The sequence below is a fragment of the Amphiura filiformis genome, chromosome 8, assembly GCF_039555335.1.
Source record: "Amphiura filiformis chromosome 8, Afil_fr2py, whole genome shotgun sequence".
NCBI classification, from domain to species: domain Eukaryota; kingdom Metazoa; phylum Echinodermata; class Ophiuroidea; order Amphilepidida; family Amphiuridae; genus Amphiura; species Amphiura filiformis.
Genome location: NC_092635.1, coordinates 19697333 through 19714591, shown reverse-complemented (window position 1 = coordinate 19714591; position 17259 = coordinate 19697333). Strand labels below are relative to the sequence as shown.

Here is a 17259-nt window from a genome sequence, read left to right as displayed (position 1 = left end):
TAATTAGCTGTTCACTTTGGTAAGGGTCACCTCTTATTACATACTGACTGCCCCTAGTATAACATGTGTTTGATAATTTCAATAAAATCATATGAAAGGTACATCTGGTATTTCCCCTAATGGAGCTTTAGTCACACTCCCATGTTACTGGAATTAACATGTTACCAGGAAACCACACAGTCATGCATCAGTATTATTGCACAATATGCTGCTCCTTATTCAGAAACCAAATGAGAACATTGTGTATGAGCACCTATAAGTTCTAACTAAAGAAGGAATTGACAAATATGACCTGTATCATACACAATAGGGAATTGAAACACATTGCAGTACATTTCTACTACCAGATAAAAAAATAACCAAAAGAACCAAACTATGTCCACATTAGTTCTTAGCAATGTTCCTTTTTACTTGCCAATGCATGCACCCTGTTTATCGTATGAAAAGAACCAGGTCATGTCGGGCCATGTGTTCAATGAAAAATCTTCATATGATTCAATTAGCCAATAAGACCCCACTTCTGTATTTACAGAGCTAGTGGTATGCAGTGCACTCTATTATGTGACCATCCACCATGAAGTGGTAGTAAAGTCGGCTCTAGAACATTTTCTGTTTATTGCTGAAACACTTATGTCTTCTATTATCTTGCTAATTTCCTTTTCCTTTATGTCCATGTCCCTATATATATGCATGTTTGTGTGTTGTCTTGTCACTCTGCCTTTGATAAAGATCCTGCTAGGATCGAAAGCTCAGGCCCCTAAAACTTTGAAATATTGCTGATTTTGAAAGAATGCACTTTCAGCTTTAAAATGACACCTCAACCAGCTTCATTGGACATCTAGAAGTAAAGTTATAGTTCATCAAAGGTCAAATTCTTAATATATTTTACATAGAAATCCATATACTGTTTTTGATTGTATCTCAAAATGGAAAATGCTGACTTTACGACCAGTTTGTGGTGGATGGGCACATATTGGCAAAAAAGTGAAGGAACTCTGATAAAAAAGTGTAGGATGGTAAACTAACTGAATATACAACTTACTTGTACAGCTTTGAATAAGTGGTTTCCATCTGTAAATTGAGAACAAAAGAATGGTAACAATTACCTTGGCTATCAAGTAGAACCCAAGGTTGCAATTTCAGAGCACAATGCAGTGAGAATCTTATGCAAATGTATTTTAATTTGAATATGATTTGATCCTTGTAGATTACCTTGCAAAATAAACTTTTTAACACCTTTGAGCAGGCACATCAATTTTCTAACCCTAAACATGTAAGTAAAGTCCCTGTGTTCGATATCCTTGCATTGATAGATATATTGCATTTTTCTGATTATTATATCATCATAGTAAGGCATGCTCACTTCATTCAAAAGCAGTCAGCTATAACAGTCTACATCTGGTCAAAAATCACTCATTTTATTCTTTTGCAATATAAAATGACTCATTATAATAGTGATACTGAATGTATGGAAATCTGTTGTAGTTTACATCCAGTCTTCACTTCACAATTAACATTCAACAAATGATGACCATGTGCAATATTAATTTGTCCTTGACAAAATTATTGCTGGATACCTTAACATTAAGTTACCACATCCATATTATAAGGTTCGGGTTCCGACAGGATGTACTTGTCCATGTGGTTAGAGTGCATACCATGACTACTCAATAAGTTCTTACACAAGAGCAACACACATATTTTTGTTCACAGAGTGAACATTTCCCCCACTTGAACCCATATCTCATATGCACAGTTTACCCCTTAAATACACTGTGTCTTGAATGGCGATTGAAGCCCATCAATCCTGTGGTTAAGAGGCTAGGAAATAATTCCTAATGTCTCATACCCAGGTTTGTATCTCTTTATCTAATCCTGCTCCACATGACAAGGACTTTAGCACATCTTGATCTTATCTTGTATTGAGACAATGGCAGACAGGACTAATTTTTTGCCTTTTTTCTAAGCATGTTTACTATTGGATTGAGCCATCACATAATTATAATAGGCTTTACTGATTGGTGGGTAAGGTCAATGCTATTGTTTATTTTGTGATAAGGCTGATCATATTACTGCATATATGAACAAGAAGAGTCTTTCAAAAAGACAGTTCACGGATCAGGTGTATAGAAATTTGTTCTTCCATTTTCATATCTAACCTACTCTGCACTGATCTTACAATAAATCAGTGATTTGAGGCATAATGACTCCTACATCCTCTCTCCATCCAGCCAGCAAGAAACTCATTATCACTATCATAGGCTTATTGAAATTCAATTAATATACCATGCAGATAATAACCTTGGCCCAATAATTATTTGGGATTCAATTAAGATATGCAAACATTACTGGGTAGATAACAGGAATTAAGTTTTGTCAGTTGGAAGGAATTGAGTAAATCGCCTGTATCAAAATAGCAGTGTATTTTTCATATATGCAGTAATATGCTCAGCCTTATCACAAAATAAACAATAGCATTTACCTTACCCACCAATCAGTAGAGCCTATTATAATCATGTGATGGCTCAATCCAATAGTAAACATGGTTAGAAAAAAGGCAAAAAAATAGTCCTGGCTGCCATTGTCTCAATACAAGATAAGATGTGCTAAAAAGTCCTTGTCATGTGGGACCGGATTTATAAAGGGATACAAACCTGGGTATGAGGCATTAGGAATTATTTCCTAGCCTCATAATCACAAGGTTGATGGGCTACAATAGTTATTCAAGACACAGTGTATGTAAGGGATAAACTGTGCATATGAGATATGGGTTCAAGTGGGGGAAATGTTCACTGCAGTGAACAAAAATACACTGCTATTTTGATACAGGCGATTTACTCAATTTCTCCCAACTGACGAAATTTAGTTCCTGTTATCTACCCAGTAATGTTTGCTTATCTTAATTGGAACCTAAATAATTATTGGGCCAATGTTATTATCTGCATGTTATATTAATTGGATTTCAATATGCCTATGATAGTATATTGATTTGAAAGTTTGTATTTCAATAAGTTTCTTGCTGGATGGAGAGTTACTAGTATATAAACCAGAGTCAGGATGTAGGTATCATTCTTCATGCCTCAAATCAATAATTTATTGTAAGATCAGTGCAGACTAGGTTAGATATGAAAATGGAAAGTTAGAACAAAGTACTATAACCTGATCTGTGAACTGTGTCTTTTTGAAAGACTCTTCTTGTTTTACTTTACAGCTGGTCCCTATGACATATAAAAGGACATAACACCTTTGTCACAGTAAAATTTGGAAAAACTGAATTTGAGTAAACTGCACTGGAAATTTTATTTCAGCACAGACAACAGTTGTGGAGTAACAGTCAAAAATGAGGGAAACCCAATATTTGATCAATAAGTCAATAACTACTTGCTTTGAGTTGCTAAATTTTCAGTGCGGTAGTTGTAGTCCTTGCCCCTATAATATACATATCTTCAGTTACTTGTCACCAATGTGCTATAATTTTTGTGAAAAATGCAAAAATAGGCACAAAATTGGCCAGGGGTGTAGTACCCCTTTAAATTTGTATATAACTCTTGTAAATTGCAGATGATCAAATGGTTTTGCCGACAACAGTCAATTTTAGCAGACAAAATTATGAATTGGGGGTGTCACTACCCCCCACCAAACACCCTCCCTCCCCTCTCTAGCGGCGGCCCTGGCTGTATACAATACTAAGTATGCTTAGTCAAAGAAAAAAGTGTTTTACCTCCTTCCCTGTTCATGCATGTCACTGGTGGTGGCACAAGACATATCTGTCACACTACACTCACTTGCAATGGCTCTAATGTTGTAAACAAAACAATAGCACAATGTTATTCAATGTAAGGACAAAGGGTGGGCACAATAGGAAAAACCCTTTACAATACTTCAGTATTATCATAACCACAAATAATTTGCCACGGCAACAACCTGGCAACCTGCCACATACTCTCACCTTTGACCTCTGAAGATAATTTTATTCACTTGTCATCTTGCTTTTATTTGGCGTGAGTCACATTTTATGATATGACATCGCTTCTTTTGTTTTATTTTTTCTTCACAGAAATGAAAGAAATGAATATAGCAAAGTGTCTTTGCAGCCTTAATTTGCACAAGTGAATGTGCAGGGCACTATTATGAGTGGGGATGTCATTTTCTTCAGAACGGGTGGAAAATAAAGAATATAATTAAACGCTAAACATGGCGCCTCCGCCTAATGAAGTACAGGTTTAAGAATATATTTTATCCTTTAGTTGATGAGAATTCTGTAATCTCATGGGTCAAACACCACTTGGATAAAATTTGAATTACCGGTACCTGCATACTCCTCATTAATATACAGGCCGGTGATATTTTCTGAATTGCCTGCATAGTCCTAACAAATATCCAAACCTAACACTAAACACAGCACCTCCGCCTAATGTGCAATCTTATTGGTTCTTACCCATGTGATATGAAACGATATCACATCCATGTGCGTGTTGACGCGATACTCGTACACGCTCTTTGAACCAATCGGGAGGTGCATAACATACAATGGGACTGATCGATTCTAAGCCCTAGGTAATTCCTTGCAAAATGTAGGATTTAATTTGATTAAAATTTGGTATACTTATGATTAATATATTTATTTGAATTGAAGTGTACTGTTTTTAGCCATGCATGTCATGCATCTATCATATCATATATCACGTAACATCATTATTTTTGGCGTAAAACAACTCGGCTTCACCTCATTGTTTTACTTAAAATAATGATGTCGCCTGTGTTATATGAGACGATAGATGCACTCCAGCAGCTAAAAACAATACCTTTATTCTCTAAATATACTTACCCATAACTCTCTTGGCATGGTGTAGTTGTTAGCTTGGTAATGCTATAATTGAGATCCTACAAAAAATGAAAATGAAAACGTATCTAAAGTAGCTAATATAATTGATTGGGAGAACATGCATGTATACATTACATGTTTGAATGATATGAATCAATTAAAAGATTGGAGCAATGGCGTAGCCAGAACTTTTTCAGAGGGGCTGTAAAGAATGCAAAATTGACAAACTGGTCATAATTGGGCTAAAAAGTACAAAGAAAGTCTACAAAATCTTAAATATTGGTCGGCCAGCACCCCACAGGGGAGGGAGCAAGTGGGGTGGGAGAGGAATTGAGTGGCAGCAATTACTCCCCATTTCAGAAAAATACAGCACTAATTTTTTGGGATTAAGAAAATATTATCAAGTTCTGCTAAATGAAACATATAGCTCAATCCTAATCATCCATACTGGAGATAAAAGAAAAGGTTCAATATTTTTCTAACTACCGTACTTGAAAAAAAAAAGAACCCAAAAAATGCATTTGCAGCATGTTTTCTGACAATCGAGTCACAAAAATTAAAGACTTGGAACAAGTCTAAGCATTCAAAATCTTGGAGTATATGCCAAAATTTTGCTATGATTTTTACTTTTTGAGTTACTTTAAATAAACGATTGGTTAAGGGCACAGATAGCAACGTTTGCACAGTATTTTTGTGGGACCTGAGAACACATTAGACACACCAAAATGCATTAAGAATACGAGGAATGTCCTGCAATATCATATGATTTTGATTTTTTGAAATTTGCAATAATTATAAGACAAATTTTATTACAAATTATTAAAAAATAATTTTGACATTTAACAGTCCTCAAAGCAAACTTTATTAATCTAATGATATGTACTTAAAAAAGTGTATGTAGGTGGGAGGAAAAGCCGTCCATCATATGAAAATTTTGACCTTTTGTATTGAAGATATACACTTTTCCCCAAAAAGACCTACATTTTAAAAAGTGTTTTAGGGAGAAATGCATATCTTCAATACATAAGGTCAAAATTGTCACATGATGGACAGCTTTTCCTGCTACATACACTCTAAGTACACTGCAAGATTCTCATCTGTGTGACGCCGATGTCATCACAATGTCACTCCATCGGAAACTACACCTCGGTTTTCCATATCGCCGGTCCGAAATAGCCGGGTAGCCAGCCTCCTAGGTTTCTACAGAGTGACTTCACAAGGCTGTGGTGACTTCATGAGGAGAGTCACACTGGTGTGACTACGCGACTGGGCCTGGGTGCTCAGCGGCGTTTTGGGTTGCCGGTTTTGCTTTTATTGCCATATTTTTTATATTCTCTTGATTTATTCAAATAATATTCTTTATTTCTTGCTTTTTTTAGGGGATTAGGGAGGGGGAAATTGCAAACTGGACTTTAAAAATAAGGGAAATAATAGATGAATAAAATAAATTTGTTAGTAAAAGAAATAAACATGATCAGTAAACAAAATATAGGCCTAATTCAATAAACTAATATGATGAATAAAATACATTTTTTAATTGGTGGTTATTTGAATAACTAAATAAATAAAAATTAAGAAATAAATAAACTGGAAGAAACCAATAAACGAAGAATGGAAGAAACAAAGAAACACTTGGCGTAAAGAAAACAACTTGAGAAAATTGCAAATAAAGAAGTTAAAAGCCGGAATATTATAAGAAGCATGTAGGCCTATTGATGAATTAAAATATTAAATGTGTAAAATAAATAAATAATTATAACAATAATAATTCATAACAAGTATTAATATTTGCGTGATAAAAAACAAGACACAATTTCAAAAAAAATTTCAATAGGCCTATATTGATGTGACACCGATTTATAGGCATAATTTGATAACGTAAAAAATCAACATGAAAAACGAATCAAACTAATAGGCCTATAAAAACACCATTTTGAAAAACGGAAAAAGAAAATAGCACAAGCCAAAGTTTTGCATAAACTTACGGCAGTAAAAGTATAAATTTGCAGTAGAAGTAAAACAAATGCATGCTAGGCCTATAAAAAAAGTTTTGGCAAATCAAAATGTATAAATTGAAAATGCTAGGCCTATAATAGGCATACTTTGCGAACTTCGGCTGAAAATTAATATCTCTTTTAAAACATTTAAAAACACAATTCGTTTTAAATATAAAAAAAGTTTCAATAGGCCTATATAACGTTATCATGCAAAATATGAAAAAATAGGCCTTTTTTAATAGCAAAACATGTCATCTAACCACTGAAGTAAACAAAGCAATGATATAAGTTTTGTAGGAAAACAAGCAAACAAATAAACAAAATAAAAATGTTTGAAATGAAACAAACAAATAAACTAAGAACAAGAACTGCAAATAAAACACACACAGTTGACGAGATTATTAAACAGGCAGCACGAAAATAATTAAAAATATATAAAAGAGAACAATAAATAAATGAAACAAAATTAATCGAAAGTTGAAATATAAATGATAAAGAATGTAAAAGCACGTTAAAAACAAAGACGGCAGTACGGCCACACACCCATGCACTGTACAGCATGCAGCATCAATCAATCAATTATAAAACCAACTCATTCCATTCATGAGCGTATACAAGCAGTAAACAAGCATGATACGCAGTATTTGTCATCATCGGGCGCGTATTTTGTAGATACACGCGCGCCCCAGAGTGTTCGAACTCATAACAGGGTTCGGTCAATGACCTTTTGGCAGCGTAGTCACCTTGAAGTTCACCGACTGGGTACCCAGCAGGCAACGCATGGGGCACTGGCTACGGAAGTCACTTTGATGTGACTACAAGTTGTGGACCACTGTCGGAATCTAGTCAGTGGTGTACATCATGAGTCGCCGGCGGCATCGAGGAGATAACACATCGGAGGCTAGCAGTTGTAGTCACTGCGTGATGACACTGCTGCATAGTACCCTACTGCCTTGTTTCCGATGTAGTCACTCTCTTGTAGTGACTCCGTCGGCCACCATAAGGTAGGTTATTATGGCGTCGACGGCGGTGGTGACTGCAGAGATCCAGTGCGATGTAGTCACTCTGCCGCCAGGAATTTTGCAGTGTACATGTCATTAGATAAATATCAATTTTTAATAATTTGCCATAAAATTTGTATTACATGTATATTGCAAATTAAAAAAAAAATCAAAATTATTTGATATCATCAGGACATTCCTTGTATGGATTTCAACTGAAATAGAACACTAATGATCTAGCAAATAACAGTAATAGTGCACAAAATAGTGGTCTCCCACTGAATATCACATATGAAGTAAGGGACTGTTCACAAACACTTGTTAGGGGGCCTGATGCAAAGAGCGGGGGGCTGACATTTTTGACCCTCCTAAGGGGGGGGACTGAAAAAAATAAATTTGTTTTGCATCAGGCCCCCTCTAACAAGTGTTTGTGAACGGTCCCTAACCATCAAAAGTCGCTCTTTTCATGCAATTCCTTGTTACAAAACTCTTATGTAAACTTCTATGTTCATCTTTAACTAAACCCATGCATTTTCTACAAGATGTTCCTTATGTGTTGTACGTACTAAGTATACATAATTAGCAGGTCAATTCTGAGTTTCTTGTCAGTCATCCCCCTCGTGTTGTGATTTTTTTTAGCTGTGTGTGAATTGCAAAATCTGAGAATAATTCATTCTTTTGCAAATATCTACTATTAAGCCAGCAAGAAAATTTGTTCAGCAACATTTTCAAACCTTTTTTTTTTTTTTTTGTTTTTTTTTTTTTTAAAAACTATAGAAAATCTTGACAATGACAACAAAGAAATTCAAAATATTTGAGCATTGAAAATATATTAATAATCAATACATGTTTGACCCATAATCTGTCAAATCACTGAACTGATATGCAATGTTGTGGACTGAAGCCAATAATTGTCATCACAATTAGTGAAATACTTCAGGCATGCATATGTTTATATTGTAAAAAAAAGAATAATTTCAAGTTTTGAAATCCATGACTTGTACTTCATGAATGTGTGTTCATGACATGCACTGGGCTTATTAATAGGAAATACAGAAATGGAATGAACAAAAAGCTGTTTATTTATAAATATAATGAAATCTTAAAAATAGTGAACAATGAGAAATGGTTCCCTCGATCATTAGGAGCTGAACAAATGGGCTGGGAAACTAAATAGTTCCCTCATTAGGAGCTGAATAAATGGGCCGGGAAACTAAGAATTGGGTTTCAAGGGCATAATCAAAATCCAGATTTGATCCAATTTTATTGGGCAACTATTCATAATCAAACTCGGCAGACTTTGATGGCTATAATACTGTGCATAAGTGAATTCAGTTTGACATTATAGAAATCATTTATCTGTATTCATTTTACTTCACATCACAATGCCATTGATATATTATATATCTATTCAAGCATAGCACACACGTCACCCTGCTTACCCTGATTGAGATGTAGGTGACCTTGTTATCAGGTACACATTTGAATACAATACCAAACTACATATGCAGTCACACCCAATTTTAATATTCCAATGAACTTCCTTATATTGGTCAAAACTTAAAATATATATAGAAAGATACATGTTTAGTGAATACAGCCTATAAAATGTGTTTCTTAAACCATTGAACCAATATACTGCTAGGCATGTTTGTACTTATTTGCATATCATAAATGTTAACTTAATGACTTGATCTTAAAATAATTATGGTTTCATTAGTACTAAAACCATCCATATCATGGATGGTTAAACAGTGATCCCAGCGAAAGTGTAAAAAGGATAAGTCATTCAAATTGTCATTTGCTATTTTTGAAATGAAAAATTTGGCAAAAAACAAAGTAGCAGTATTTACAAAGTTGAAGCTCCATTCAAATACATGTAGCTAATTTATATCAGTATATAAATTACACATTCATGTAAAATGACTTATTTTAGCTTATGATGGCTTTTGGCTGAACCACTATGTTGGCATGACAATGACAAAGTACCAAAACCTGAATTTTAATGATTCTTACGATCTTCTGGATGTGCAAATCACTGAATGGGCCTTTAATAGATTACACAATATATGTATTATGATGATGCAATACATAAATATAGCCAGGCTTTAATTATGCTACTTGTTTGAGTGGTTGCTTGTAAAAAACATGAGCCACTTTTGACAATGATTGTTCACAGGTTTAAAGGAGTATTTCGTGATCATAGCATCCTCTTTTTATGACATTTTTCAGTACATATCCACGAAAGAAGCTTATTCCCAAAATTTCAGTCGATTCCGATTTTGCGTGTCCGAGTTATGCATGATTATGTGTATTACACTGCTCCATAGACAATGCATTGTAATTTTGTTCTGGTGCACCAGAACGAAATTCAAATTTCACAATATCTTTGCTAAACGAATTAATCTGCAAGAAATATTTTGTACATAAACATAATGTAGCCAGAGGTTTCCAGTGGTATAAAAATCTTAACTTTTTTTGAGAAAAGTGGGGGGATGAGGCTGTGGATCACGAAATGCCCCTTTAAATAGGGACGGTGGTCCCAGATAGATCGTCCAAAGATATGGGTAGTGACCACTACACATAGTAAATATTCATGCGAAACATTTTTGCATTGTTGCAAAACCCTTTTTTTTTCAATTGCAGCCAATTTTACAAATTGACCTCAAATGAGCTTTGACCTCAGCATGTGACTTTGAACACTACCTTAATGAAAGCTTTCATAATGCAGCTTTGGCTCAAGTTTGGTTGCAATTGGATATGAACTGTTCTGACACCAGATTTTGTATTTTCAAGTTTGATATAAAATTGGATAGTTTTAATTATATCACTCATACATAAATTCTAGACAGTTCATTGGTTGATTACCATTTATCATTTTTACTATCACCCTCTCCGTGTGATAGTCTTTACCATCATGTGCTCTGCCAGATGCGCCTGGCGCCAAGCCAGTAAGGCGCTGACTCTTGACTCGCCGATTTAGTTATGGGTGGACCCCAAAATGTGAAGTATATCACGGCAAAACATGGTGTTATGTTGATGAAAAATGTATTTCCTACCTGAAATAGTATTTTAGTAATAGAATTTATGTATGAGTGATATAAAACAAATATTAACTGTCTTAAATTTTGTTATGGTGAAATATAATCACTTGGTGAAAGATATTGTTCCATTCCACTGCCCGCTCGTGGAATGGAACAATCCATCTTTCACCTCGTGATTATATTTCGACCATCACACTCATAGACAGTTAATATTATGTAACTCATTGACCATTTGTGTTATATACTGCCTATAGCTATATGATATCCTTGTGATCTGCTCAACTCATTGCCAGATACCAATCTCAGGAGGGAATTCAATTTTTGATCAATTAAACGTAATATGGCCAAAATAGGTAGAATGTACAAGTAGTTTCAATTGTTGTTGAAACTAATTTTCACTGTAGCTTTCTTTTTACAAATTTGTATAGAAATAAAACATGACAAAAATGCACCCACTTATACTATATCTGGGTTTTGTTTTAATCTTTTGACCGGAACACATTATCAAATCAGCATAACTGAAACGCCAGCTGGTGCGTGATTTGTACTTGCCGAGCGCACCACGCTCTTTACGCGTCACATTTTTTTAAACACACATTGCGTGTGACACAAAGCATCAACCCCCGATGCCACAGATTTGGTTTGTACTTCTATGTGAACAGATACCAAGCAGGCTCAAAATACGAGGGCTCACTCAAAGCACTGGAGTATACACACTTACATGTTTAAAGATGTGTGTGACAAAAAGCTGCCTCACCCCATAGGCATTACTAACTGCACTAGGAAAAGCAAAAGGCAGTAACAGACTGCTGTAATGTACATACCTCAGGTATAGGATCTTCAGCAGGTTCTTCAGGTTCCTTGAAATCTGAAAGTGAGCATTAATTAAAAAGTCTTTTTATTAGTTGTACTGTACTGAAATTCTCTACATGCTGATTTATCACTGGTTGTGTTATCCAGCTACCAAATAATAAAACTCTTGATTCTTGAATAAATTAATATCATGCTATTCTTTTTTTGTTAAAAACTGTTTAATATGTACAACAACATCCAAAATTTAGGGTTAAAAAGACAAAACAACCGACGTTTCGGGACCATAAAAACATCCCTTTTACCAGGTAAAAACAAGTAGCACTAGTAGCTAGCACTGCAAGAGATTAAATGAGAAAGACAGCAAAAGAAAGTGACAAGCATAGAATGAAAAGAAATTAGAATGATAATAAAAACATACAAGGGAAAAATCAATTAGGTGAGAAAATTCTTTTTTTGTCTGAATAGGAGGTTGTGATCAGTTTTAGAAATAAAGGTAAAAGTTTGTTTACAAATCAGAGCTACAAATAATGTAAACTATTGTTTGATGAGTGACCATAAAACAAAAATTGCCAAGAATTATGTTATTTCTCTAAATTTTTATTTTTTATGTTTCCAAATTGCAGTTTTTGAAAAAGAAGTTTTAAAATGCACCCACAATTAAACTAGTATATGCAACCAATTAACTCACCTTTTATTATATGGTGGTAATTTTGTTCAAGCTTTGAAATAATAATTCTCACAAATGACATCCTAAGTAAATACATATGTATTTATTGACTAGGGTATTTATACATGATATACTAATGTGACTCATGATCATGCAGTTCAAGCCAAGAATTCTGATAATTCTCTGTTTTACAAGCTTGGGATGGGACAAATAAGAAGTATAGTGAGTGGCTCTTATTGCACTAGATATTGTGAATATATAAATGTGGGATTTAGTTTTCAGAGTAAAAGAACCAGGATCAATTACCAGTCTTATTACCATATCTCATTTATGTGATATTATAATGCGGCAACATTCTACACCTAAACATATTGGAGCCTGAAAATGGCAAAGAAAATAAATTGTATTTGTAAAAGTGTAAAATTGGTCAAAAAGGTTAAAAAATGCTTAATGCCATAATGTACAATCTTATATTATGAAATTGGTTACTTTTTTTTAAACCTGATTTTTTTGGGCATATTTGTAATGTTTACACATGTCCAAACTTATACCTAAATGGAATCAGCCAAATTCATTGTTGTGTTGTGATGTCAACAGAGCAATTTGGCATAATGTTGTATATTTTAAAATGTTCCAAAATAGCCAGTGGGGTTTCTTTCACTTCACCTTGTTATTTCTTCTTAATATGGACAAAAACCTTTCATGACAGTTATTGATAAAATTATTTCAGCATCTTGAGTAAAGAATAACAAAAATAAAATAGAATGGAAATTCTACATTATGTCTTTTAACTTGATAGCCTGGAAACAAGTTCAGGGCAAGTTTTGATTATGTTTTACCCACAAAAGCTCACAAACACCCTGATTAAAGAACTAATGAACATGATTTACATTATATTTGTACTTCTACTACTACAAAAGTGAAATTTTTTAACATTAATTTTTCCACTTATTGTGCCACTACTGCAAAAATAAAAATACACAAACATGTTTAAATTAATGTATATAGGCCTTATAAGAAACTCAAAATCGAGACTTAAAATTACAAGCACGAAAATTACCACTTATATGGTAGTTAAAATCATTCACTGTAGGAAATTACTGTAAACCTTTGATGAGAGTGTACATTGCATTTTCATTGTATAAAACACATCTCTGATTTGCTGCTTACATGATCTGCTGTTTTCAAATCACTAAACTATGTGTCATATATAGTGCTGTTTGTTTCATCTTGTCAACCATTACGTTTCACTACCTGGAGAGAATTGATCAAAAATTGAATTCCCTCCTGAGGTTGGTACATGTCAATGAGTTGACCAGATCACAAGGATATCATATAGCTATTGGCAGTATCACAAATCAATGAGTTACATAAAAATGACCTTGTGTGGTATTTAGTTCCCAGGAAGTGAGTTTTGCCTGAGGCAATTTGTGGTTAAATGTTGATCCCTCACTACAAGAGTTATTACCGTCGATTTGGTTGAAAAAGGAGGTGAGACATGATCAAACCTCTCCAGGTAACAAAACGTAATGAACATTAGAGAAGTACACTCTTGTCAAAAGTTCACAGCAATTTACTAAAATACCTCTACTTCTACTAGAGCATGGAATGAATTAAAAGCTGCAAGCTAAAAATAACATAATATTACATTAACAGGAGTGTGAGTGACCACAGATAAAAAAAAGTCTGAAACTTGGAAAGCTCCTATACTTTTGTACACAGGAAGTGCAGAAAAGAGATAAACATCAAGATCAAAAAATCTGAACTCAGATTTTAATCTGAACTCTCACACCCCTGCATTAAGCTGTAACAGGACAAAATAAAACAATAACAAAACAAACAAACAAGTTAATTACACAGTATGTAAATATTGAGATATCCCTTGCAAATGTGATCATGGTGCCGGTGGGATTGGGAAGAGTGCCTCACATGAACATGCTCTAACCCTAGTTTTCAGGGTTTGCAGGCATGGTTTTAACCACATTTTTCCACTTGGCAAAAAAAAAGTTTTTGCTGCCAAAAGGGGAACAGCTAAAAACAAAGTGACAAATGTTTCACTTTTTTCATCTCAAAACAAATGATTTTAAAGTAACAAACTAATTTCTTGAGTATATATGGCCAGATTTTGTAATTATAAGTAGTATTACATATTAAGAAATTTTCATTTTAAGGACTTGATGAGACACAAAATATGTGGAATGATTCATTCAAAGTTGTGTGTTACTATTTATGAGCTTTATGTCTTACTTTATAGTATTTGTCTGACTAAGAGAGTTTTTGCCATTTTTGCTGGTTTAAACCAAGCAAAAACTGGCAAAACCAGGTGCCAGGGTTTGGAAATCTGTTTTTGCCTGCAAAAATGGCAAAAACAGATTTCAAAACCCTGCTAGTTTCACATCATCATATCATGACAACCTTCAACCATAAACAATTTTCATCCTATAATATCAGAAAAACTCCAAGTTTTTTTAAAAGCATAAAATGTACCATTTGTGGACGGTAGAATGACCTGGAAATCAAAACACACAACAGCATAACATAATATATACAAAAAAACATGAAAAAGGAAAAAGCAAAAGGCTGCATGGACTTTAGCACAATCAAGAAACCACATCCTGTTAGAAAATTATTCACCTGCTTGAAATTCTATCACTGATTTCAGTAACACAAAAATGATTATGTCTTAGAAGATACAATTTTAATTGTATTGTAACCTGTTATATATGGGCCATGAAGTGCAAATATTCCACCCAGCATGATATTTTACTTGATGAAACCACATAAAGCCCTTCAGTTTAGCACAAAAACTGCATATGGAGAAAAGAAAGAGTAACATTAACAGAGACAATAATTTTCTTAGTGAGCATTATAAGGCCAGCAAGAAATATTTGTTACAAACTTCCAATGTACATAAAAATGGAGCAAAAACTGAAGAGAAGGAAGATGGATAAAAAACAAATATTTTGTAGAGAAGAATTAGTATTATACCAGCATGAGCATGCAAATATACTTGTTGAGCATTTAAAGGGATAAAAATATTTGGGAAGAGCTTCTATAGCTATATACCTGACAGTTCTTTGACATCTACATCTAGCTGACTTGGATCATCGCTATAAATAGACAAAGTTAGAGCAGTCTGTGACAAAGAACTTGCGCAATCATCATTAACAGCTATACTGCATATTGTGATGCGATCAAGCAAAATCAGTTGGAACTCGGAAATATTGATTTGGAGATATAGCTAACCATTGAAAGGAAATATTTTCTTTTGTTTTAATATTCTGCTGTTTTGGAAACTCCTTAAGGGCTGGGGTATGAACATTTGGACAGTATTTATTGTGGGACATTAGAGCACATCAGACATATCGAATTGCATTCTGAATACGAAGAATGTCATTCTGATATCAAATAATTTTGATTTTTTGAAATTCGCAATGTAATACACATTTTATGGCAAATCATTAAAATTGATATTTTTGATATTTAACAGTACTTGAAGTAAACTTTATAAATCTGATGATTTATACTTAAAGTGTATGTAGGTGGGATGAAAAGCCGACGATCAATTGAAAATTTTGACCTTTCAGTATTGAAGATATGGATTTTTTTTCCCAAAACACCAAAAAAAAAAAAAAGGTCTTTTTGGGAAAAAATCCATATCTTCAATATAAAAGGTCAAAATTTTCAATTGATCGTCGGATTTTCCTCCCAGCTACATACACTTTAAGAATATATCATTAGATTTATAACATTTATTTCGAGGACTGTTATATATCAAAGATTTGAAAAATATCAAATTTTAATAATTTGTCATAAAATTTGTATTATATCGTGAATTTCAAAAATGAAAATTATTTGATATCAGAAAGACATGCTTCGTATTCAGAATGCAATTCGACACGCCTGAGGTGCTCTCATGTCCCAAAAAATACTGTCTAAACGCCATAAACGCTCATTCTAGATCCCTTAATTGCTCATAACTTTGGATCTGGTTGTTCAATTTAAATGCAGTTTTCTGCAAAATGCAGCTTTGCAAGTGCTTTTTACTATCCTATAAGAAACTGAAAATTTAATATTTCCAAGTTCCGACTGATTTTGCTTAATCGCATCACATATAGAACATGTACATGTGCATATAAATACATGAATTATATTACATGGTTACATTCAAACATTTATTTATTCATATTCAATGGCAAAAGTGACCCATTCCTACAAAACTATAAATTTATTTATTTATTTAATCTTTCTCATAACACTGTGTATTGATATAGAATGGCATGCACGCTGTTGGACGCAGTGCTTACGCTAGTTGTGCATTGCGTAATGCGTGACCTGTGCACGCTTATGTGAATTTACGCGAGCGTGAGTTGGGACTTTATTGAATCGTGCAGTAACAAAAGCCAAATAATTTCCGCCTAATAAAAGCCAAACAAACTTTAGGGTGCACATACCTTCAATATGTTGGCAGACCTAATTTTCAGTCAAAGGATTTTAAAATATACATTCTTACACCTGCCATTCAGTGAGTGTATAATTTGAGGATTTTGTAATTGCTTTATTCCCAAAATTGCATACGTATGTTATTATAAATTCTCAAAGCAAATTTTATCATATCATCTAAAGTGTACATGGAATGGTGCCCAAGCAAGGTTGGTGTCATTTACTCCGCTTAACAAATAAATATATCAAAAGCAGCAACATTTTGACAAATCTTTGCATGGAATGAGTCACAAAATATGCATAATATAATTATTAGTATTTGTCACTATCCACCACAAATGGGACATAATGTCACCAGAGCTTATTTTGAGATATGGTCTGTTGAACCTCTCTCTCTCTCTAAAAAAAAAAACACATCAGAAAATAAAGAATTTAATTCCCAACCAATTGACTGATTTTTTACTCCCTT

The 17259-nt window shown here is 33.8% G+C and overlaps 1 protein-coding gene across 1 annotated transcript in view; it reads right to left on the bottom strand.

Annotated features, from left to right (window-relative positions):
* LOC140159450 (uncharacterized) overlaps positions 1-17259 on the bottom strand; it is a 41959-nt gene that overhangs the window by 19336 nt on the left and 5364 nt on the right. The window contains exons 5-10 of the mRNA XM_072182930.1: positions 15414-15457; positions 11692-11735; positions 4829-4884; positions 3722-3796; positions 2215-2252; positions 1043-1071 (exon numbers count right to left, since the gene is read on the bottom strand). Of these exons, the coding sequence (XP_072039031.1) occupies positions 1043-1071; positions 2215-2252; positions 3722-3796; positions 4829-4884; positions 11692-11735; positions 15414-15457 (286 nt within the window). The remainder of the gene's footprint in view (positions 1-1042; positions 1072-2214; positions 2253-3721; positions 3797-4828; positions 4885-11691; positions 11736-15413; positions 15458-17259) is intronic.